The sequence below is a fragment of the Penicillium psychrofluorescens genome (assembly GCF_964197705.1).
Source record: "Penicillium psychrofluorescens genome assembly, chromosome: 4".
Classification (NCBI taxonomy): domain Eukaryota; kingdom Fungi; phylum Ascomycota; class Eurotiomycetes; order Eurotiales; family Aspergillaceae; genus Penicillium; species Penicillium psychrofluorescens.
Genome location: NC_133442.1, coordinates 1,887,414 through 1,909,989, shown reverse-complemented (window position 1 = coordinate 1,909,989; position 22,576 = coordinate 1,887,414). Strand labels below are relative to the sequence as shown.

The 22,576-nt window shown below is 51.3% G+C and overlaps 9 protein-coding genes across 9 annotated transcripts; 3 read left to right on the top strand and 6 right to left on the bottom strand.

Moving 5' to 3' along the window:
* Positions 1 to 95: 95 nt before the first annotated feature.
* PFLUO_LOCUS6409 (ligase of succinyl-coa) lies at positions 96 to 1,457 on the bottom strand (the record flags this gene model as incomplete). Its single annotated transcript, XM_073783951.1, has 7 exons — positions 96 to 596; positions 658 to 740; positions 797 to 822; positions 898 to 960; positions 1,019 to 1,145; positions 1,202 to 1,230; positions 1,291 to 1,457. The coding sequence occupies 7 exons, from the start codon at positions 1,455 to 1,457 to the stop codon at positions 96 to 98; spliced, it is 996 nt and encodes a 331-aa protein (XP_073640455.1).
* Positions 1,458 to 1,703: 246 nt separating this feature from the next.
* On the top strand, positions 1,704 to 3,473 carry PFLUO_LOCUS6408 (Elongator subunit; the record flags this gene model as incomplete). The annotated part of the gene is made up of 2 exons (XM_073783950.1): positions 1,704 to 2,001; positions 2,050 to 3,473. The coding sequence occupies 2 exons, from the start codon at positions 1,704 to 1,706 to the stop codon at positions 3,471 to 3,473; spliced, it is 1,722 nt and encodes a 573-aa protein (XP_073640454.1).
* A 1,414-nt stretch (positions 3,474 to 4,887) lies between these two features.
* Positions 4,888 to 5,777, bottom strand: PFLUO_LOCUS6407 (Enzyme that catalyzes the fourth step in the histidine pathway; the record flags this gene model as incomplete). The annotated part of the gene is made up of 3 exons (XM_073783949.1): positions 4,888 to 5,171; positions 5,229 to 5,415; positions 5,478 to 5,777. 3 exons carry the CDS (start codon positions 5,775 to 5,777, stop codon positions 4,888 to 4,890), a joined length of 771 nt encoding a protein of 256 aa, XP_073640453.1.
* A 245-nt stretch (positions 5,778 to 6,022) lies between these two features.
* Positions 6,023 to 6,769, bottom strand: PFLUO_LOCUS6406 (uncharacterized protein; the record flags this gene model as incomplete). The annotated part of the gene is made up of 1 exon (XM_073783948.1): positions 6,023 to 6,769. The coding sequence occupies one exon, from the start codon at positions 6,767 to 6,769 to the stop codon at positions 6,023 to 6,025; it is 747 nt and encodes a 248-aa protein (XP_073640452.1).
* Positions 6,770 to 8,358: 1,589 nt separating this feature from the next.
* PFLUO_LOCUS6405 (pre-rRNA processing and 40S ribosomal subunit assembly) lies at positions 8,359 to 9,320 on the top strand (the record flags this gene model as incomplete). Its single annotated transcript, XM_073783947.1, has 2 exons — positions 8,359 to 8,682; positions 8,745 to 9,320. The coding sequence occupies 2 exons, from the start codon at positions 8,359 to 8,361 to the stop codon at positions 9,318 to 9,320; spliced, it is 900 nt and encodes a 299-aa protein (XP_073640451.1).
* Positions 9,321 to 13,830: 4,510 nt separating this feature from the next.
* Positions 13,831 to 15,614, top strand: PFLUO_LOCUS6404 (uncharacterized protein; the record flags this gene model as incomplete). The annotated part of the gene is made up of 10 exons (XM_073783946.1): positions 13,831 to 13,910; positions 13,963 to 14,007; positions 14,068 to 14,143; positions 14,197 to 14,207; positions 14,262 to 14,360; positions 14,412 to 14,449; positions 14,537 to 14,666; positions 14,716 to 14,806; positions 14,864 to 15,127; positions 15,180 to 15,614. 10 exons carry the CDS (start codon positions 13,831 to 13,833, stop codon positions 15,612 to 15,614), a joined length of 1,269 nt encoding a protein of 422 aa, XP_073640450.1.
* A 168-nt stretch (positions 15,615 to 15,782) lies between these two features.
* Positions 15,783 to 18,599, bottom strand: PFLUO_LOCUS6403 (uncharacterized protein; the record flags this gene model as incomplete). Its single annotated transcript, XM_073783945.1, has 1 exon — positions 15,783 to 18,599. The coding sequence occupies one exon, from the start codon at positions 18,597 to 18,599 to the stop codon at positions 15,783 to 15,785; it is 2,817 nt and encodes a 938-aa protein (XP_073640449.1).
* Positions 18,600 to 18,876: 277 nt separating this feature from the next.
* PFLUO_LOCUS6402 (uncharacterized protein) lies at positions 18,877 to 20,487 on the bottom strand (the record flags this gene model as incomplete). Its single annotated transcript, XM_073783943.1, has 4 exons — positions 18,877 to 19,542; positions 19,602 to 19,982; positions 20,055 to 20,319; positions 20,390 to 20,487. The coding sequence occupies 4 exons, from the start codon at positions 20,485 to 20,487 to the stop codon at positions 18,877 to 18,879; spliced, it is 1,410 nt and encodes a 469-aa protein (XP_073640448.1).
* A 492-nt stretch (positions 20,488 to 20,979) lies between these two features.
* Positions 20,980 to 22,161, bottom strand: PFLUO_LOCUS6401 (uncharacterized protein; the record flags this gene model as incomplete). The annotated part of the gene is made up of 1 exon (XM_073783942.1): positions 20,980 to 22,161. The coding sequence occupies one exon, from the start codon at positions 22,159 to 22,161 to the stop codon at positions 20,980 to 20,982; it is 1,182 nt and encodes a 393-aa protein (XP_073640447.1).
* Between the last annotated feature and the right edge of the window lie 415 nt (positions 22,162 to 22,576).

The following is a 22,576-nucleotide window of genomic DNA, read 5'->3' as shown; positions in this document are numbered from 1 at the left end:
CCAAGATGTAACAAGGACAAGCCAACAAGATCATCACCCCTATAAGATGGATATAACCTCAGATCCGTCCTTTAAACAACAAGTAGAGGAATTATTTAGACGAGGTCACGCTTGACAAACTCAGCGAGCAGAGTCTTGCCAAGCGAGGCAGGGCTGCGCTCAACCACGACACCGGCATCCTGGAGAGCCGAGATCTTCGAGTCGGCGCCGCCCTTGCCGCCGCTGACGATGGCACCGGCGTGGCCCATACGACGGCCCGGGGGAGCGCTGATACCGGCGATGAAGGAAACAGCGGGCTTGTTGTGCTTGTTGTTGGCCTTGAAGAACTCGGCGGCGTCCTCCTCGGCGGAACCGCCAATCTCGCCGATCATGATGATGCCGTCGGTCTCCTCGTCCTCGAGGAAGATCTTCAGGCAGTCGATGAAGTTGGTGCCGGAGAAGGGATCGCCGCCAATGCCGACGACGAGCGACTGGCCCAGACCAGCCATCGTGGTCTGGTTCACGGCTTCGTAGGTCAGGGTACCGGAGCGGGAGACGATGCCGACACGGCCACGCTTGTGGATAAAGCCGGGCATGATACCGATCTTGCATTGACCCTAAATATCCCCCGACATATTAGAATTGCGTGGTGCTGGTGGTTTGGAGAGCTCGACTTACAGGAGCGATGATGCCGGGGCAGTTCGGGCCGACCAGACGGGTCTTGTTCTGGGTCTTGAGGATGTCGGTGATGCGGACCATGTCTGTGAGGAATCAGTCAGCTCGTGTTCTTGGTATCTTTGGGAAAGGCAATTCGTACCGTGCTGGGGGATACCCTCGGTAATACTATCGCGGCGAAAAGGGTCAGTAAAGGATATTTTCGCACTTTTTTTTGTTTTCGCTCAACAGCAGGAGACCAACCAGACAACCAGGGGCATCTCAGCAGCGATAGCCTCTTCGATACCAGCAGCAGCCAGTGGCGGTCTGCCAGACGTTAGCTTTTCCCGAATTCCATGCATGTGTGGCTATCGCAGAATCATACGGGACGAAAATAGCAGACGCCGTCGCGCCGGTTTCCTTCACGGCATCGGCCACATTGGCGAACACGGGACGGTCAAGGTGGGTGGTGCCAGCCTTCTTGGGGTTTGTGCCACCGATGACATTTGTGCCTGCGTTGTGTCAATTTTGGTCTCGAGCGATCGCGACGAACGGGGGGGATAGCTACCATAAGCAATGGCCTGCTCGGCGTGGAACCTGGGCCGCCAAAACAAGTCAGTATATGAGGGCGATATCACTGGCAGAGTCCAAACTTACGTTCCCTGCTTGCCGGTGAAGCCCTGGAAGAGAACCCGAGTGTCCTTGTTGATCTTCAGGTTGTTCACGGTATCGGCATATGCAGAGGTGGCCTTTATGTATGACCGACGCTGCCCGGCGGCGACATTGTGAAGGGCCGAGAAGGTATTGCGGCGGAAGGCCTGCATGATGGCAGCAATTGAGAAAGAGTGGAGGGTAGAGGGGAGAGGTGGTGGGAGGTGAAAAGAAAGGTGAAGAAGGGCAACTCGGGGATGGAAAGTCAGTCGGGATGCGCGACCGGGACTTTTTCGGGTGCAGAACTTTGTCATCGTGCCCGACTCTTCACCTCACCCCACTAACTACTGCACTCTCGAATATCTTCCCTTTGATCATTATCTTGCTACGCACTCTCTGGTCTCGCCTAGACTCTCATCATGGCCACCATGACCATGGCTATGCCCGCGGCCACCAAGGCCAAGGGCCCAAAGCAGCTGCCCGAGAACGAACGCTTTATGCGGGCCTGCTCCGACATTGCCAATGCCCTCATTCAGGAACACGAGTCGCAGACGGACTCCTCCAAGCCCAAGAAGGACATCAACCTCAACAAGCTGCGAGCCACCATGTCCAAGAAGCACCGTTTGAAGACCACTCCACCACTCACGGCCATCATCGCCGCCGTGCCCGAACACTACAAGAAGTACATCCTGCCGAAGCTGATCGCAAAGCCGATTCGTACGTCCTCCGATTGTTCTTCTGAGAATCACAAACTGACCATCCCAGGAACATCCTCTGGTATCGCCGTCGTCGCCGTCATGTGCAAGCCTCACCGATGCCCGCATATCGCCTACACCGGCAACATCTGCGTCTACTGCCCCGGCGGTCCTGATTCCGATTTCGAGTACTCGACGCAATCATACACCGGCTACGAGCCAACGTCGATGCGAGCGATCCGCGCTCGATATGATCCGTTCGAACAGGCAAGAGGGCGGGTGGACCAGATCAAGGCGCTCGGCCATAGCGTGGACAAAGTGGAGTATATTATCATGGGAGGCACGTTCATGTCCCTACCGGAAGACTATCGCGACACCTTTATCTCTCAGCTTCACAACGCTTTGAGCGGATACCAAACCGACAACGTCGACGAAGCCGTGCTGGCGGGAGAAATGAGCAACGTCAAGTGCGTGGGCATCACGATTGAGACCCGACCGGATTACTGCCTCGATACACACCTCAGCAGCATGCTGCGTTATGGGTGCACACGACTGGAAATTGGAGTGCAAAGTCTGTATGAGGATGTCGCACGGGATACCAACCGCGGCCACACCGTGGCGGCCGTGGCGGAGACGTTCAAGCTGTCGAAGGATGCCGGGTTCAAGGTCGTCAGCCATATGATGCCCGACCTACCGAATGTGGGGATGGAACGTGATCTCTTCCAGTTCCAGGAGTACTTCGAGAACCCTGACTTCCGCACTGACGGTCTGAAGATCTACCCGACGCTCGTGATTCGGGGTACCGGTCTCTATGAATTGTGGCGGACGGGTCGCTACAAGAACTACACCCCTAACGCACTGATCGATATTGTGGCTCGTATTCTCGCTCTGGTGCCGCCATGGACCCGCATCTACCGCGTACAGCGCGATATCCCCATGCCGCTGGTAACCTCGGGGGTAGAGAACGGCAATCTGCGTGAGCTGGCTCTCGCTCGGATGAAGGACTTCGGTACTACCTGCCGCGACGTCCGCACCCGCGAGGTGGGCATCAACGAAGTCAAGAACAAGATCCGCCCGTCGCAAGTCGAGCTTATCCGCCGCGACTACGCCGCCAACGGCGGCTGGGAGACATTCCTGGCCTACGAAGACCCCAAGCAGGATATTCTGATCGGCTTGCTCCGTCTGCGCAAGTGCAGCGCCACCCACACCTTCCGCCCCGAGTTCACCGGCCAGCAGACCAGCATCGTCCGCGAACTGCACGTCTACGGAACTGCGGTCCCGCTGCATGGCCGTGACGCGCGCAAGTTCCAGCACCGTGGCTTTGGCACGCTGCTGATGGAGGAAGCGGAGCGGATCGCGCGCGAGGAGCATGGAAGTCGCAAGATGAGTGTTATCTCAGGCGTTGGCGTGCGCAGCTACTACGCCCGGCTGGGATACACTCTGGACGGGCCGTATATGTCTAAGATGTTGGATCCGTGGGAGGACGAGGAGTGAGCCGACATTGAGATAAACGTGGCATTACATGGGCAGGGCGTTTCTTGCATATACGCGGCGTTGGCGGGTTTTAAAAATATTGTTTTCCTTTTCATGACCAAAATGATGTCTATGTCTATGTATAGTTCTGGTCTCATACATATACCGCTACAGTTGAATACAAAGTTCGAGGCGATTATCAGATGGGTATCAAACTCCCGATTTCTTATTTAGACCCAAGTACGATGACGCGCGATTTGTATCCATCAAATCACTAGAATAATCCCTAGCAGTCTATGTACATGCAGCAGGTCGTTGGGTGTGCTCTTCACCAGGGCATGAGAATACCAGCCCTAGGATAGCTAGCCATAAGCAACGCACAGCGCTCGGTTGACAGTCCCATATCACAAGACTGTCCGTCAAGGTTAAATCATTCCCAACCCTCCCCAGATATCTCGACGAAAGCGATCAAGACCGAGCTATAAAAACGAACCCCTCCACCAAGGATGCCGATAAAAATGACGGGAAAAAAAAGAGCTCATGACAGATAGACACCGGATAACGAATGAAGAAGAGAAGTTGGCGCGCGGTTCTAATGGAGCGATATGGCGCCTCCCCTGCTCGCCCGCACGTGAAGGTAAGCTTGGAAAGCGCAGAAGACGAAGAAGCCCTATAACATCCCAATGACCTCACAGTTAGCGACACACAGATTCATTCCCTCTTATAGTTGCTGGAGTAGGTGTGGGTGTGGCAAGGCGGAAACGTACACAGTATACGAAGACAGCGGTATAGATAGACGCGGCGACGGCGGCACCGTCTTCGGGCTCGCCTTCTGAGCCGGTGTAACCGTGGTTATTGCTCTGTTCACATAGGATAAATCTTCGGTTAGCCAACGGGTGGGTGCTTTTCGACGTTCGGGGGTGAGATGGCCAGGTGCTGCGTAAGAGCAGGTGCGAATGGGGGCCGGACGGGCAGACGTACGTTGTATAGGGAGCCGAGGACGGAGAGGATGACGATGGCGAAGAGAGAGATGACAACACTGTTTCCGCGTTAGAGATGTCTGTCCGATAGATAGCACATGGGTGGATGGGGCTGGAATAAAATGTGTGCCGGTAGAGGATGATGACGAGGAGAAACTGCGTACCAGGACCAGGCGTTCAACGCTGACACGATCGGCTTCATCTTTGCGGGGGCGGACTGGAGAGAGGGTGGGTGGAGAGAATGGAGGGAGCGATCGAAGGGATCGCTCGTGGACTAGGACGTAATGGGGGATGGAGCGAGGGAGAGACGAGATGCAGCGTTGAAGCCGAGACAGAGACGGAGGCGGGCGGAGCGGACAGGCTAGACCGCTTTCGGCGGAACTGTGAGGATGCATGTTTCAGAACTACAGAAGTCATCGGATATGGGATTTTCTTCTATTCAGTGATTTATTTAGTTAATGTTCTCTATTCCATTTAATGCATTCGTCAAAGGTCACCCCGGACCCCCCGAAGATATCCAGTGCGCTGCCAATGGTCAAGTCCACCTTGCCCTGGCTACTGCTATGCACTTTCTCCAGATCCTCGAGACTGCGTGCACCGCCAGCATATGTGACGGGAATAGTGCACCAGTCCGCTAATTTCGAGACCAATTCCCCGTCAATGCCCTGCTGCAGACCCTCCACGTCGGCAGCATGTATCAAGAACTCGGAACAGTAGGGCTCCAAAAGTGAAATAGAATCTAGACCCAGTCAGTCAGTTAGTTCAAGAAAATCGGGAAACCTTGAAACGAATGTACCTTGGCTGATTTCCATATCGGTAATGGTTTGCCAGCGGTCCATGGCCACAAACCAGGTATTGTCCTTTCGGCGACAGCTGAGGTCCAAGACCAGCTTGGATGTGTCGCCGCCCAGAGCAGCGACAACGGACTCGAGACGCTCGAGGGAGAATTTGCCTGCAGGGAACAGGAAGGAGGTGATGATGGTCTTTTTACATTGCGATTAGAATAGAGGGAATTGAATCAATGCAGATGAGATCAAGTACTCACCTTCTGGGCACCCTGATCAATCCAGTACTGCGCATTTTTGTCCGTGATCCCACCAGCCACCTGCAACCCACCGGGCCATGTCTTCACGGCCTCCAATGCGGCCTCCTCATTGCCCGGGCCCAGCTTGACGACATGCCCCCCGCGCAGATCATGTTTCTGATACAGTCCCGCATAGTGGCTGGCGGGGAGGGTCGACACGTAGTTTGTTTTCAGGTCTTCGGGGACATGACTGAGCGTGCCGCCCACAATCTGCTTCACCTGGCCCGAGTGCAAGTCAATACATGGCCGGAATTTGGTCATGGTTGCCTGATTGCGGCCCGCTAGTCATGAGAGTCAAGTGTTTTCTCGATATCGCCCCACGGGAGCTACTTTCTGCCAGTTAACCTGGAATAAAGTAATTCCTCCTCCGAATCCGCTTCTACAATACTTCTATGTGCCCAGGAAGAATTCTTGAAGTTTCTCGGTCCAAGCTATTGATCGGTATTACTCATTCTCCGTATTTGCTCTTTTCTTTGAATTTAAAATTAATTGTATTACCCTGTCCTTTATCTAGCATCAAATGGCCACAACTTGTCCGCTTTTTCTACTGTCAGACCGTCGCCACGAGACTCAGATTCTTTGGCAGTCTGTATCCATTCATCATAGGCTGCGCGATGGGCATTTTTCGCAGCGTCCCATACATCGTTCGGAACCCATCCGTCGGAATTCGTATGGAGGGAGTTTCTGAGCCATAACTTGAGCTTTTGGACGGTCTCAAAATCTTCATAGTCTCGAGCGTGCTCTTTCAGTTCCTCATCAGTTGGAGAAAATGGGCACGAGCCCTGCAGTCCCAATTCTGCCCAGCGAGCTGAAAGCTCAATTAAATCTTGGCGCACTGCTGTGGCACTGTCTCTCCAGGACGTGTGACAGTATTGGAATAGTCGAAGCAAAGACGGGTCAAGTAACCTTGCAGGGCGTAATTTGGGAGCAAGTCCCTTCATACACACATCATATGTCTGATAACAGATCGATGCATCTTTCCACTCTCTTTCCTTGTGGCCAGGAAGCCTTTGTTCGCTTTGTCCCTTTTCGAACGTGTCTTCCTCGGGCCCCTTAGGAAGAGCAGCAAAGTCAGGTGTCTCGTTGGCATAAATAAATGCAGGCTCAATGCTCGTTGACTGCCAATCAATCAGGCCGGTAACGACCGTCGGTTCCTCGGCCGAGACATAGATATTTCTCATGTGAAAATCCGGGTGAAGGAGAGCTGGAGTAGCAGCGTCCTGAATGCGCTTATCCTCAATTAACCTCTGCATCACTTCTTGGCTGGTTTTCAATAAGCGGATGTGATCTTGAATTGACCCTTGGTGAGGGAGAAGCTCGCGATTAATGGGTTCTCTCGGCAAACGAGAGAAACCAGTCTCTATCAAGCCTAGACAATAGCTTCTGAGGTCTTCCCCTAATTTTGCGCTCTTGACGTTAGAACTGTTGCTTAAAGAGAAGATGGAGCAATTTTGAAATGACAAGGGCCGCAATTGGGACTTGGACCACCGTAGAGTTCAAGTTCTCCCGGATTCCGGTTCCAGAAAACCGGACTGCAATGTGGTCCAACACAAAAGCCCTGCTCGAGAGGAACCTTCAGGTACGAGTCTAGCGGCGCATCTGAGAAATACAGACTGCCATAGGCCGGAAAATCCAAGGAGGCCATCTCTTTCATCGCCAAGGAAAGCGCCTTAGTGCACAGCATATGTTGTTCCGAGTTCATTTTGGGCCACAGTTGGTGCAGCTGAACACCCACCACATGCTCCTGGATGATATATTCTGCGCCGATTGTGTTTGACGGATCATCGTTCCAGTCCAGGATTCTCGGTGTTGGAAGCGAGACCTTGGATTGTACTATACGAAACAGGAATCAATGAGCATGGCGGTTTCATCTTCAACGAGGCAGGTATGTATGTGGGTCTGGCTTACAATATGTCATCGTTGCGACTTCAGAGTTGGTTGTTAACCTTGGAGGGCCGGCAATACTGGTCGGCAACCTTGCCACAACACGAGAACCATTGTCCATTGTGAAAAGAAAGACTCTATTGAACCCACCTTCTCGCTTTTCATGCTTGATGACCTTGGTGGCTCCTGGGCATACCCAGATAGCCCTAGCACAAAGCGCAGAAAAGTCAAACTGAATATGGCGAGAGTTTCGCTCGAGCTCGTCCCGATTAAGCCATCTTCCACCAGTGTAAGAATACGGATCATGGCCTGCAATGCAGTCAGTGACAACAACGTCTCCCTTGGCTATTGCATTTCATAGTAGACTATGCTACTGACATGAGGTCGGTTTTTTCATATCTCTCCCTTGGGAAAAGCTGTTAGACAAGGGTCGTGGCGAAATTGTGTTAGGTTTGTTTCCCATGTCGGATAGTTTTCGCTGAGAGCAGCGACGGAATTGAACATGCAGGGTTACTGGCGAAGGGAGTGAAGGTGGCCTCAATCGCTGCCAGAATTTGAACATAATGCAGGATAGTAAGCCAGCTCTGGATCACAGCTCGGTCCCGTTTTGACGCGACCGTTTGTTTTGCCGCTTAGGCTTGCACCAATCAAATGGGCTCCATAATAAGGTGTAGATCAGCCTAACAGGCCTTCCCATATCATTTGAATTCGGCACGTAAAACCTCTTTTACTTCTGAAATAAAGGTTCCCTCGCCGAATACTAAGACTGTTGAAAGACAAGATCAACTTGTGCGCCCGATGTTGGGGTACGCTGAGGTTTCTGCCGGGGTACGCTGACCTGTAGTCACGTAGTCACACATAGACCTAGATTTGCTTATCTTATCGCACGTGATGGCCTGAGCTTTGGAAAAAAACTTGGGCGATGTGATCGGGTGATGTTCAACAACACTACTATACAATGATTGGCAAACGAAAAAGAGACACCGCTGTCAAACCGGCGGATCCAGTAGAGCCCAGCTCTCCGCCAGAAGACAATGCGCAGGACGTGTTCCGCAAATATTTCGAAGCGCAGTTTAAGCCGCTGGATTTACCCAGCGTCCAGACCGCCGACGATGAAGAATCCGAGGATCTGAGCGAAGAGGACGAACTGGTCTCAGAATCCGAATGGAGTGGCCTTGACGATGAAGGCGACAAAGAGCCTACAGTGCAAGTGGTGGAACACAAGAACGCCCGTGTAGACCCGGACGACATCATGGATAAGAAAGCGCGCAAAGCGTTCATGGTATGCGCTAATTCTTTCTGATCTGTCTTTCTTTCTCCATGCTAATCGATGCCTTATCGCAGAATGCCAAACCTCCATCTTCATCTTCTTCCACCTCCAAACCAGCCACAATAACCAAAGACGCCTCCGACTCAGACGACGACAAGGCCGGAGACGCCGAGAACCTCAAACAAGACCTTGCACTCCAGCGTCTCCTCCGCGAATCCCACCTCCTCGAATCCGCATCCGACCTCGCTCCGACAGGGAAAAACCGACTCAAAGCGCTGGACCTGCGCATGCAAGCTATTGGCGCCAAGACATCGCTTTATAAACAGGAGAAAATGCCTTCGTCACATCGGCGAGGCATCAAAGCCAAGGCAGCAACCAAGGAAGAAAAGCGAAGGCGTGAGGCAAAGGAGAATGGTATTATTCTGGAGAAACCAGCGCCTAAAGCGTCAAAGAGCTCTTCGGGACGGAGGGAGCGTGGTATTGGTGGTCCGACCATTGGGAAATTCGCACATGGGGCACTGAACCTTGCAAAACGAGATCTAGAGGCTATGCAAGGTCCGAAAAGGCGACCTGGGAAAGGGGGAAGAGGCGGCAGAGGGGGCAGAGGGGGGAGAGGGGGTAAGAGTCGGGGTGGTTCCAGGACTGCATAGACATATATCTAACTCCAATACGAGTGACGAACCTGAACAAATAAATACACTCGTATTCTGCAATTTGTAGTAGATGAAGACCCATGCGATGCACACTGTCCCCTCCACTGAGCTGCTCTTCCAATATGGAGATCATGGTAGAGCTGTAATTTCCAATAAACGAAGAGGGCGTAATTATGTGAGACAATAATGAGTATTTCTCAAACGGCAGAGCTCATGCGGTTATTGATGGGGGAAGTCGATCTGCATAAGGGGAAACTGGGGTTGAGCTCCATATGATGAGGGTATGCTGGGATTGCTTTTACCTTAACACTGCTGTAGGCACGACCGAACTACCGTATCGAGACCGCCAGGTTTTTTTCGTTTCTTTTAATCGAATTCCATGCCCATATCCGTGCAAAAAAGGACCTAAATTCGATTGATGTCACACGAGCAGTCGATAAGAAGTGGCTTAGCTGCCGCAGTGTAACCAGAACTATCCGACTCCACAAGCGTCCAGGCCAGTGATGATTTTGGATGAATATGATAGTTATCGGCGAGCTTGACTCCGACCAATCTGCCACGGCCATTTCCCAACATGAACGGGGCCTTGTGCACGGCTTTCCGACTCCTTGCCCTTATTAGGATACATACATTTCATGACAGTGGTGTCAATTTTCAATCCTATTGACAGTGGCCGATCATGAAGACCGAATTCCATTGACACCATCGGCCTTCAAAATTGCTAATCCAACTGATTTGGATCAGCCCTGCACTGCCTGAAAGTAATCGGCGAAAGAATTCCAGCTAAAACGTTCCTGTAAGTGGCCAATTGAATTCCATGCACGCAGATTGAGCAAGCTGTTGAGATTGATGCCTAGTCCTTGACGGGCTATGCTGTGATTCTGGTCAGGTTTGCACCTCGATCTAGTCTAGTCACGATGGAGATAATAATGACTTCGGCCCGTGTGACTCGGAGAGACTCGGAGAGCAGTAAGAATCCAAAAAACCATACTTTCCGACGGGAGAACCCTGTCAAAGGGGGTTCTTGAGTGGGTCGGATCGGCAATGATTAGCATCATTATGCACTGACTATCAAATGTTAAGGCCGTTTCGGCTGTCGATCATACCGAACATTGTCCCAAGCAGGTCTGGGACGCATTCTTATCCCTTTTCGCTCCACCGATGATGTCTTGGCTTAAAAATGCGTATGCAATCACTGATTAATTTGACGGATACGGACCTCGCGCGCTTATCTTGCCATTAGTGCACTGCCATTGGGCTTGTTGCGGCCCTTGCACGTATCCGCTCCCTTGATCATGGGTGGCGGCTTTATCTCAACAACAAGGGCAGCGGTTCATTTTACTTGTATATTATCTAAAAAAACATTTCCGAAGGGGATTAGCGTATACGTAATAGCTGTCGCATATGTAAGCGATCGTGATTCCCTTGAGACAATTTTGCTCCCGCTTGGCATTTCTGAACGGGACAATTGTAGTTGAGCATACGATGACGTTCAGCCTTGATAATTGCGCTATGACCCTTAAACTGCTTCCACCTACAAGAGATGTACTTTGCTGAATCTTAGGTCTCCGGCTTTATTGGTTTGATCATGCGTCGGAGAAGCTGTATCAACGGAACAGCTAGGATGATAATCTACCAAATCATGGTACTAATAATCAACTTATTCCATGGTAGTTGCAGTGAGGCCATTTCGACGCAGTCCTAGGGTGAGACCTGATTGCGTGACAGTTCTGCTATGTAGATCGGTCGTAGATGATGCGTACTGCATGCGTGTGCTAGCCTTCGGAGGAATTTCAAGTGGGTAATGGCATTTTATACTATGAGATTAGTGTTCAGAGAACATTGAAAGCCTAACAACAAAATCCTCTACCTCTCATACATCCTGGAGCTAGAGTACGTTCACCGTAGTGTCTGAGGATAGCCAACCGGAATTTCTTCAAGCAGTATTGTGCTTTATGAAACCGCGCGCATCCCAAACCGAACACTACAAATTTGCTGACTATATTCCTTTCGAGGTCACCATTTGCCAAGGAGACAAGGTGCGGGTGATCCCCTTGATCGAACCCACAGTGGAGCACATTGACTTGACATTCAACGCGTGGCCCATTTCAATATTTTCGGGGCAGTGCTATAAGGGGGTTTGTGGGTGACGTCGACATACAAAAAGGGCTATACCATTCCAACTTTTTCACTTTATCCAACAAGATTGGAGCAGCAAATGTTCTGATCCTACATCTTGTGGACAAAGTTTGTCTTTCTTTATATAGGCAAGTTTCGGCTTGCCTGTCTAAAGTATCTCCCCAATATGTCCACATTTACATCAACCGAAACGCTCAACAAAGATCTGACACCAGAGAGCTCCATCACATCAACGCCCATCTCCTCACCTCTCAGTGAAAAGGAACCTACAACACCCTCAACATTCTCGGACACAATCAATATTGAAAGCCAGACTGAGCCACAACCTCCATACCATGTCTTCACCCGAGCTCGCAAGTTGCAGATAGTCTGTATCGTCTCTATGGCCGCCATTTTCTCCCCTCTGTCCTCCAATATCTACTTCCCTGCGCTGAGCGCGGTGTCAAAAGTCAGTGGAAAGCAACTTTCTTGGAGTTGTCATTCTGACTTACCATTGCATAGGACTTGAATATTTCCATGTCACTGGCGACGTTGACCGTCACCGTATATATGATTGTGCAGGGACTGGCTCCGAGCTTCTGGGGTTCCTTTTCTGATGTGATTGGGCGCCGTGTTATTTTTATTGGGACATTTGTTGTCTACATTATTGCCAATATTGGTCTGGGCCTCTCGACAAACTACGGAGAGCTTATGGCTTTCCGTGCGTTGCAAGCTGCTGGCAGCTCAGCGACGATATCCATTGGTATGGCTGTTCATATAACCTGTTGAATTACTGACTAATTTGCTTAGGGGCTGGAGTGATCGGTGACATTACTACCTCAGCGGAGAGAGGCAGTTTGGTTGGGATATTTGGTGGTGGTAAGTTGACCCTACTTTTCTCAATATTCAAAGCTCACGCATCCAAGTTCGCATGTTGGGACAGGGTATTGGACCAGTCTTTGGTGGTATCTTGTCTGAATACCTTGGATTCAGATCCATATTCTGGGCTTTGGTTATTATGTCCGGAATAAGCCTTATGTCAATTCTCTTCTTCCTTCCAGAAACACTTCGCACCGTGGCCGGCAATGGAAGTGTCCGTCTCAATGGTCACAGCAAGCCTTTCATCTATTATCTCATAGGACAGAATGGCACGCAGGCAGGTGCAATTCCAGACAAAAACAAATCCAAAGTCAGCTTTCAGACAATTCTGGCTCCTCTCGCATTCCTCACTGAGAAGGACGTCTTTATCACATTATTCTTTGGCAGTATTGTGTATACCGTGTGGTCCATGATCACCTCCTCAACGTCAGCCCTCTTCCAGGCGAGATATGGACTCAGCACCTTGAAAATTGGGCTAACATTCCTGGGAAACGGTAAGCGCATTTACCCAACATGAGTTATTCAACTAATTTTTACCAGGGTTTGGATGCATGTCTGGGTCATACACAATTGGCTATCTGATGGATTATAACCACAGAAGGACAGAGCGTGAATACTGTCAGCGACATAATCTTCCTCTCGAGACACGCATCACTACCAAGACTCACCCAGACTTTCCAATTGAACACGCTCGCATGCGCAACACTTGGTGGATCACTGCCCTGTTTATCGTCTGCACCGCTGTATATGGGGTGTCACTTAGAATGCCTCTTGCTTTGCCGATCATCCTTCAGACTATCATCGCTTACTGCGCCACGGCTATTTTCACCATCAATAGCGCTTTGGTTATTGACCTGTACCCAGGAGCTAGTGCTAGCGCAACGGCTGTCAACAATCTGATGCGCTGCCTGATCGGTGCCGCGGGTGTGGCAGTCATTCAGCCTATAATCGATGCTCTCACTGCCACCTGGACATTCCTGTTGCTTGCTGGAATTACACTCCACATGGTTCCTCTGCTGATGATTGAGATGCGATGGGGAGCTGGCTGGCGACTTGAAAGGATGAGGCGATTGGAGAGGAAAGAAGGGTCTTGCTGACTTGAGACACACTCAAAAAATCAGTCCAGACGTTTTGTTAATAAATTGGCTTTTCTTTCGAGGAAATTAGGACAAGAAAAGTCCGAAAATCAAGCACATATAAACAGTGATGATCATACAAGCTAGTAGTAATGAGCATACATGACAGTAGCAGTTTTGACTACTACTACTACTACTACTACTACTACTCTTTAGACCCAACGAGATAATGATTTAAATAATAGCATGAAATTGTATACACACCGATCTTAGCTATGGCTGAAATGAGGACCTAAACGATCACATGACCGCCTTAGTAAGACTTAGCTGCTCAGTTAAATAGTTACGACCAACATATATTTCACCTGCTTCAACCGACAGCCTGAATTCATCTACTCTCTGAAGACCTATACTGGGTGCAGCTTCCAAGGAAAATGCAGTCTGCACGCAATCTTTACAAGAACGACGTTGATTTTGCCGCCCTAGCTTTGCAGTCCCCCGACTTTGCCCAGCAGTATGTGAACATTCGATGCGCCACGGAGACACCTTTACTGAAAGCCAGACAGTGTGAAAGACGGCAAAGTGGACTTCAATGATCCACAAGCTGTGCGGTAAGACGGAAATGCAATACCCTCACAGCAGCTGAGATAAGCATCTAATTCCCACGACAGCCAGTTGACCACCAGCCTGCTGCAGCAAGATTTCAAACTCAAGGTCGAGGCCCCAGATGATAGACTGTGTCCACCGGTAAGAAATACGATATTTCAATCAGACGAAACGCTTTACTGACTACCTTGTAGGTACCCAACAGGTGCGTTGAGATTTGCAGCAAAGCACCCTGAAACAGCATCTTCTGACGATATAGACTCAATTATATTCTGTGGTTGCAAGACCTGCTCGACTCTACCCACGGAGTGCTGCGAGATGAACATGCCCGCGAACGCGAGGTGGTCGGCTTAGATATGTACGCCGCACCTATTGAGACATGTCAACTCCATTCTCTGACCTGTTCTAGTGGAACTGGCTGTTGTAGTATCTACCCACTACTGGGCTGTACGCTCCGCCCACGGTGGAGATTTTTTGCAACTGGTAAAATTTCTGAAAATGAGCTACATTGGCTTTTACTCATAAGCCTTGCAGATATCGATGCGAATAATATACGCACCGCCCAACACAACGTGGCCCTGAACAACCTCCAATCTCGTATTCGCATCATTGCATCCAGTCCTGAAGATCCCCTTATTCCCGTCAAAGAGCTTAGTGATGCAACGTACGTGAAATCTGAATCTTTCCTTATTTTTCTACTAACCACCAACCAGCTTCGACTTTACCATGTGCAATCCCCCATTCTACTCCTCCCGGGACGAGCTTATCCACTCTGCCGAGCTCAAAGCCCGCCCCCCATTCTCAGTATCTCATTTCCATCGTCTCTAAATTCATGCAGCTAAAATACTGATTATACTACAGGCATGCACCGGCGCCGAAGTAGAAATGGTCACTCATGGAGGCGAGGTAGCCTTCGTAACACGCATGCTTGAAGAAAGTTTACAATTGCGTGACCGTGTGCGTTGGTACACGTCAATGCTGGGCAAACTGAGCAGTGTTTCTGTCATTGTCGAAAAATTGATGAAGCATTCTAACAATAACTACGCCGTCACCGAGTTCGTGCAGGGAAGCAAGACAAAGCGCTGGGCTGTGGCGTGGTCTTGGGGTGACCGTCGGCCTTCTATGGTGAGAACTGGCTCTATCAATAAAAGGATTGTGGCCGCTAACATCTTTCTAGGCTGCGGCACGCGGCATACCGGGATTTCCAAAACACCTCCTGCCCTTTCCTGCAGAGTACACCTTTACATTAAACCGGGAAGCATCAATTGATGACACCGGCACCGCTATAGATGCGGAGATGAACTTACTTCCCTGGTTCTGGACGTGGGATCGTGCATTGTGTGCCGGAGCTGGATTCGCGACTGAGAATGTCTGGTCTCGACAGGCTCGTCGGAAGATGAAGCTTGCTGGCCAAGATGGAGCTGCAGTCAAGCCCACCAGTATTCCGGACCAGGTGGCACTTGGGGTTCGTGTGCAGGCAAGATTGACTATTGGGCAGAAACCAGAAAATAAAGAGGTGCAGGTGCTGATATCCTGGATCCAGGGGATGGATAGTGTGCTTTTCGAGAGCTTTTGTGGGATGCTTAAGCGGAAGCTGGAAGGCAAGGCTTAATTCATACATGTAGATAATAGTTGGGCTCTGTGAGCTGAAAATACTCTTCGCTAGCAAATTGAATCTGATAACCTGCAAATGCTCATTGCAAGCTCTAAATCGCCAATTGCTCCTTTTTCTATCACTGCAATGGTTATATTCACAAATGCCCATCCATGATCTCATGCACTAGTTTCCTGTGACCTCCGCCTGCAACTCCTTCAACCGGTTCCACCCATCCGAGTCCTCCCAAAAGTCCTTTCCTTTACCCAAAATACCTCTAACAGCACTCCTAGCCTTGAATCGCCAGTCTTTAGCGACCATTTCCGCCTCCGCATCACCCTCAACCTTCTGATCCTCGCGATCCATCGGACCGTATCGCGCATATCCATCACGAACAAGCTTCTCCGTCGCACGAACAACGTCAAGCCAGGGCTTCTCATCGCCCATTTGGAACGCGCCCTGGACGGACGCAGCGACTGTCGCGCGCCATGCTTTCTCATGGGCTTCGAGGGCGCGGAAGGGACGGTTGCGCCAGTATTCGACGCGGGAGACGAGGAGCCATAGGATAGAGGAGTGGGTGATCAGCGGGACGATTTTATCGTCAATCAGGGAGAGGATCTGGCCTGGGATTGTGCCAGTGCGGACCACGGGTGCGGAATCGTGATCTTCTGATGGGATGAAGAGAGAGTCGTAATCGAAGGTGGTGACCATGAAATCGATGAGCATGCCCAGGATGGGTAGGTCGATGCACTTCTCGCCCTTCTTGGATCCAAGAAGTTCAACTACACGCTTCTGAGCGGCGATCACCTCGCGGAATGGGGTGGCTGGCGGTGGGATTGCTGCGGCGACTGTTAGGACATTGTCCCAGACCCGGGCATCGTTGTTTTTGAGCTGTGCTGCACGCTGCAGGGCTGCCAGAGCCTCGCGTTGGCGCTTGTATGGGTCTATCTCGGTGGGTGATTCGCCCTCAACGGTTTCGCTGACCATAGTGTTAGGCGTGGGCTCAGGGGTAGAAATACGAAGCATGGCCACAGCAAGATTGCTCCATGCCTCGCCATCAGTATCATCAAGTTGGACAGTGAAGGTAAAGGAGTCAACTGCATCGTCCCATCGCTGGAGCTCGAGCTGGACACATCCAAGCGCGAACCAGGCCCCATGGTTCAGTCGGTTGATCTGCAGACTCTTCCGATAGGCAGCCTCGGCCTTCTCTAGCTCTGGCGGTGTAAGGGTCAAATAGTGGCGAGCCAGAGACCGTTGAGCGCGAGCGTATCGCTGCCCCGAAACCTCCCAGGCACGCTCATACATCTTCTCATCCTTATCGATATCCCCAAGAATGCAAAACAAGCGTGGTGCCTCTGCGGGTAGGGGTGACCGCTCCGGTCCATCGAACGGTTCACTTTCGTCGTCCTCATCGGGGCCGGATGCGTGGTAAAGTTGGCGGCGCACGATGCTCTTGGCTTTTTCTTCTCGCTCGGTGGCAGCGTAGCACAGAGCAACCTCTGCCCACAGCTGGAGTCGCTCATAGATCTCAAGAGCCGTACGCAGACCGCCCAGATCAACCCAACGCTTGGCTAGCTCGGCCTCGAGATCCCATCGTGTTGAGAAGTTGAGAAGCCAAATATACTCCAACCTGTCTGCAGCAGGGGCTGACTCCGACTTTTCAGGTCGAGGCAAGAAGGTACTTGGTTCAGCAGATGGTTGTTGTGCCGCCGAATCATTCGTGGCAGTATCCGCAAGAACCTGATCTACAAGAGCTTGCATCTGCAGCACAGATCTCTCAACCGTCCGAGAGCGGAATCCCTCGACACGACTGCGAACAAGCAGAGCCTGCGTGTAGATCTGCCAGTTGGAGCTGCCGCCTTCAAGCACACGAGTGGCGTAGGGGGCTGTTTCTTCACGGGTCAGGCCATTCTCGGGAGAAGTGTTTGTAATGGCAGAGACCAAAGCCAACAAGAGAGCCGAGTCCACTGGGTTGAGGATTGGCTGATTATTGGCATCCACAGACGTCAGAGCTGGCGAGAGCTCCTCCTGGACCGAGACTGATGTTTGGTTGCTATTTTCCGAGAAGGAGATAGATTCGAGAAGGGTATCGTCGTTCAAATCTAATTTCTCCGGTCCCGATGATTTTGCAGCATCCGGTCTATCGTCCGCACTCTTGGCCAGAACCACCAGCTGGCTGGTATCACGTTCCTGGAATTTTGTCCGCTTGCCCATCTTGCCCGTCAAAGCGAACTCAAACTGCCGTACCTTGGCAGACTGCTCGATATCACTGCGGGCTTTGGCATCAAAGCCGTGATGCGTATGCACCAACGATCGCTCCAGCAGGAACCGGCCCTTTTCGTCCGCATTTAACTCCGCCTTAGCTAGCTCGTCTAGATCCTTGTATATCAATTCCTGCAGTGTGCTTGTGACTTCGGAAAGCATTTTCTGGTGGAGGAAGTTGACGCGCATGCGTGCTGTCTTTGACACAATCGGGCCTTCGATGCTTGCATCTACCAATATCGCTTTGGCAATAGAGAAGAGCTCCGCGTTCGGGGTAAGTTTGTAAGCGGCTTCGCCGTCGATTGACAGGTCTCGAATAATCTTTTCTCGGACAGTCCGCATGGTAGCTTTGTCGGATCGCAGCGGAGCTGGCAAAGCCACCTCCGCCGGGTTAAAGTCGAGAGGCGGACCGGTGACATTGGACTGTAAGAAGGCGAACAGAGCAGCCAGACCAAGATGGAGAATCTGCGATTGTGTTTGTTCAAGGGTCAACCCATCGTTGGCGGTTTGCTGAAGCGATCGAGCCTTCCCTGCCACAAATTCGGTGTAGGAGATATCGGCGCGCGCGAGCTTTGCGACGGCCTCGTTGTCAGACGCATCATCGCCCAGGACCTTTCTGGCGAGTGGGAGTTCGAATATCGGGACGAGGTTCTCGGAGGTCAATCGAATGGGATCGTAGCGATCTTTGAGGGGAGAAGCCCCGTCAAAGACGCTGTTCAGCGACGCAGGAGAATCGGCCATCGCGTCGACCGTGGAAGCGTTGTGGGCGTTCGTTAAGTTCCAGGCTGAAGAGACAGGAAGTTGGGTCAGGCTAGGTTATGGCAGCGAGCACCAGACCGAATCTCTGTCAGACAAGCCTGGTCGTCCAGAGAATGTGGTAGAATTTCACCCCGCGATCTTTTTTCTTTGCATTTTTTTATCGATAGCGTGGTGTTAAGGGAAGTGGGTGGCAATACATGGCCATGACCATTAGCGGCAGCTGTTTCGCTCTATCTCCACGCACTATATCTATGGCCCTCTACTTCCTCACCCTCGCATGCTCCTTCAAGATCTGATTCAATCCCTCACGCTGCACACACTGATCGAAATGAAAACTGTGCGCCAGCTCCTCCAGGTCATCTTTCTCCATCCCGTGAAACAATGCCGCAAACTCATCCACAAACGTCCCCGCTAAGAAGCAATTGAACACATTCCGCATAACATGCATTTCCGTGTTCCAGGAGGTCGGATATGTAGTTTTCGCAGTCGGGCTAACCTTATCAATCCAGTCAACCAGAGGCTGGAGTGCAGCCTCCGGCTCAGAGGCGGGACGGCGGCCCCATTTGTCCAGCCAGAAATCCTTCTTCTTCTCCAGGAAGGGCTTGATCTTTTGGTTCCATTTGCTTTGCGGGTTGGTGTAAATCATGCCCTGCAGACCGATATCCTTGTACAGCCAGATAGACCAGTGGATCTGGTGCTTGTCATAAATGTGCAGCTGGTCGCCGAGCAAGTTGTAGCGCTCTTGGTTGATTGTCTCGGCGTCGGTATCGAGAGCTGGATCGGCGTATACAGGGCCAAACTCGCCGTTCCAGACTGGTGTGGCGTGTGTGCTCATGAATTGCGCTTTGCGGGAATACTGGCTCTCGAGGTGCTGTTTTTGGTCTGGCGTGCCCTTGTATCGGTCCCCAGTGGGGAATCCCATGGACTAGATATATCAGAACCCCGAAAATCTCAGATATATGGCACATTAGATATCACACTCACCGAATAATCATGCATAGCGTAAACGCAGTTCGGCAGCACGGTGTCGAAACCTCTCCACTCCATCGCGAACGTGTTCCCATCCAGCCAGAGAATATGATCCGGATCGACCTTGCGAATCGCCTTCTCAATCCGCGCATAGAACGCCGGCAGCCGCACATGCTCCGGGTCACAGGGCTCATTGAGCGGGTTGTACCCGGCAACCCAGTGGTTCCCTTTATACCGCGCAGCGATCTGCTCCCACAGCCACACCGTGCGGTCCTGGTGGTCCTTATAGTCCCAGAAAGCGGCATAGCTAGTCGGGTTATCAGAATGCCAGTCCGGGTTCTGGCCGCCAGGCACGGTATGCATATCCAGGATGGTGTAGATACCGTGCTTAGCGCACTATACATATAAAATTGGGAGTCAGTCCATGTTCATTCAATCTGTAATTGTCGCAGCACAATATATACTAACCAGCTCAACCACCCGATCCAGATGCTTAAACCCAGACTCTTTCAGCACGCGCGGGTTCATGTCATCTTCGAAATGGCGGTAGTTGAAGGGTAGTCGGAGACAGTTCAGACCTAGCTCCGCGAAGAATTTGGCGTCTGCATCGGTGAAGAAGTATTCCAGCCATTTATCGAAAAAGAACTCGTATTTCTCCGGTCCAAGCACTTTGCGCATTGCAGCTCGGTGCTGTGATTCGTGCCCCGCGAACCCGGTGATGAAGTTCTCCATACTAGTATTGATCGTCAGAAGAGTGGGGAGTGGGGAGTGGGGGTTATTCAGGATGTACTAGAACGACTCACTTCATCCACCCCCCGATGGCAGCTCCTCGCAGGACAACGGCATTTCCGTTCTGGTCGACGACATTGTCGCCCTTTACGCGCAGAAGTCCGGTGGCCATTTTCTGTAGTGGTGTGTTCGGGAAAAGACTGGCAGTGACTCGAATCGATTATTCCCTCTAGTTCAACCGATGAACAAGGACCCCGCTACTCGTAGCTGGCACCACAGGTTTAAATAGTAGATTTACTCGAACCACTTTAACCGCAGCCGCGGGGATGATGTTGTCTGTGTACTAATGGCCGGAAATGGGGTAAATGGGGACCGGGGAAGCTTGGTCGCTAAGTATAGATCCTAATCCAATGGCATGCCGACTCGGGTAATCTCGTCTCCCATTTAGCCAGATGTCGCCGTCCATGCATCCCAGACCCATTAAGTATTGGAGCAAGATGTACAGATAGCAACGCAGTGGAAATGACATCTGATCGTGTATTTGATTTATAAAAGGAAATATGCAAGAAAATGATCGCTAGCCGACTCCAACCCAACTCCAAATGTTGATGCTAATGCAAATGCAAAGAAAGGACCGCCAAACTCCCACCCATACCTATTAAATTTAGTCAGAACCCTCAATAACAACCCCACAATTCCCATTCGACACCTGCATCAAACCATCGCTGTCACCCTGCACCACAAGCGCATTCGCATAATTCGACTCGGAGCACGTAGTCGACTCGACCAAATAGCAGTACCCGGCTCCAAAAGTACTGAATGCGCAACTGGCATCCTGTATGCAGCTCACACAGCAGTCATACGCCGAGCTCGCATCGATTTTTAGCCATGTACCCCCGGGCATCTGCGCAGGTGTCCACCAAATCTGCGAGATATGTCCACCGGCTAGGGAGCCGAAGTCCGATGATAGTGGTGTGCCGGCGATGTTGGGTGTTGCGCAGGCGGCGTAGAGGGATGTTGTGCTTGATGCTGTTACAGTGTTTGTTGGCTTGAGTGTTACTGTTGATGGTAGGAGGGTTGTTGTTGAGGATATGGTTGAGGTGGTTGTGTAGATGAGTGTTGTTGGGATCTCCGAGGGGATTATGGTGGACGTGGCTGTAATGACGCTGGTTGTTCGGGTGGTGATTCTCGATGCGGGCTCGGTTTTGGTGATTGCTTTGCCGACAAAAATCTCGATGATGATGGTCTCGATGGTTGTTTCTTCTACCCACTTCACAGCCTGCGGATGCCGCAGGTCCTTAAAGCCAATCGATCTTGACCGGTTGTGGTCGACCTCTCGTTTGATTGGCACCACTGCCGCGTCCGTTGGAAGAGTAAATGCAATCGGCAAGAAGTCGCCTGAAGCATGAACAGTCGATGTCGACGTGACGGTGACCGTGGTGTCTGTCGAGACGGTGCTAGAGATAGCGGACGGAGTCACCGAGACAGTGTCCGTCTCAAACTCGGTCGAAGTGACCGAGACGACATCGGTATTCGCCGCGGCAGTGACATAGACCGTAGTCGATACCAAATCTGTCTCCGTCACAGTAACCGGGTTGAGTTTCCTAAATGTTGTGAAATGGATGGTTGACAACAAAGTAATCGGATGCGGATTTGTGCTCGTCTTCTCGATCGTTAAAGTCGGAACTTGGCCACGGTGCTCAAACTGGCCTAACTCCGTGTGACGAGCGCGCACCGTCGAAGTGTGACTCTGGGTCCTCCGCTCATAGGGTTCCAGGTGCCTCGGCGCGCCCTCTACGCTCGCGCAGAGCCCGGCGAGCAGAGCGAGAAAGCCAGCGACACGCATGGCCGTCCGTACGGAAATGATGAAAGCCCAAAATACAGTCAGATTCTGCAGAGCTAAGGACCTATTTATGATCCATTCCCCATGTGCATCTCATCTATCGCTCTAGATTGCCATCTTAATTTGTGTCTCGGTCTGACCGTCTCCAATACGAACTAGGGTCTTCTTGGCGTGACCAACTTCGAGTGGTGGCGCTTGGCTCCGCTTGGCGTTCAATAGTCTGGATGTCTTAGCGAATACCACCTAACGCTCCTCTTAGAATTCTCCGAATCAGGGTAACATGACTGGCGGCATTAAAGTAATCCTGAGACATCGCATTCTCCGGTCTAGATCACTTGACTACGCCGGGAGTTCTATCCGATAATGAAGGGGACTCGAACAAGACACTGCTGACCAATGTACACACACACGTTCATTC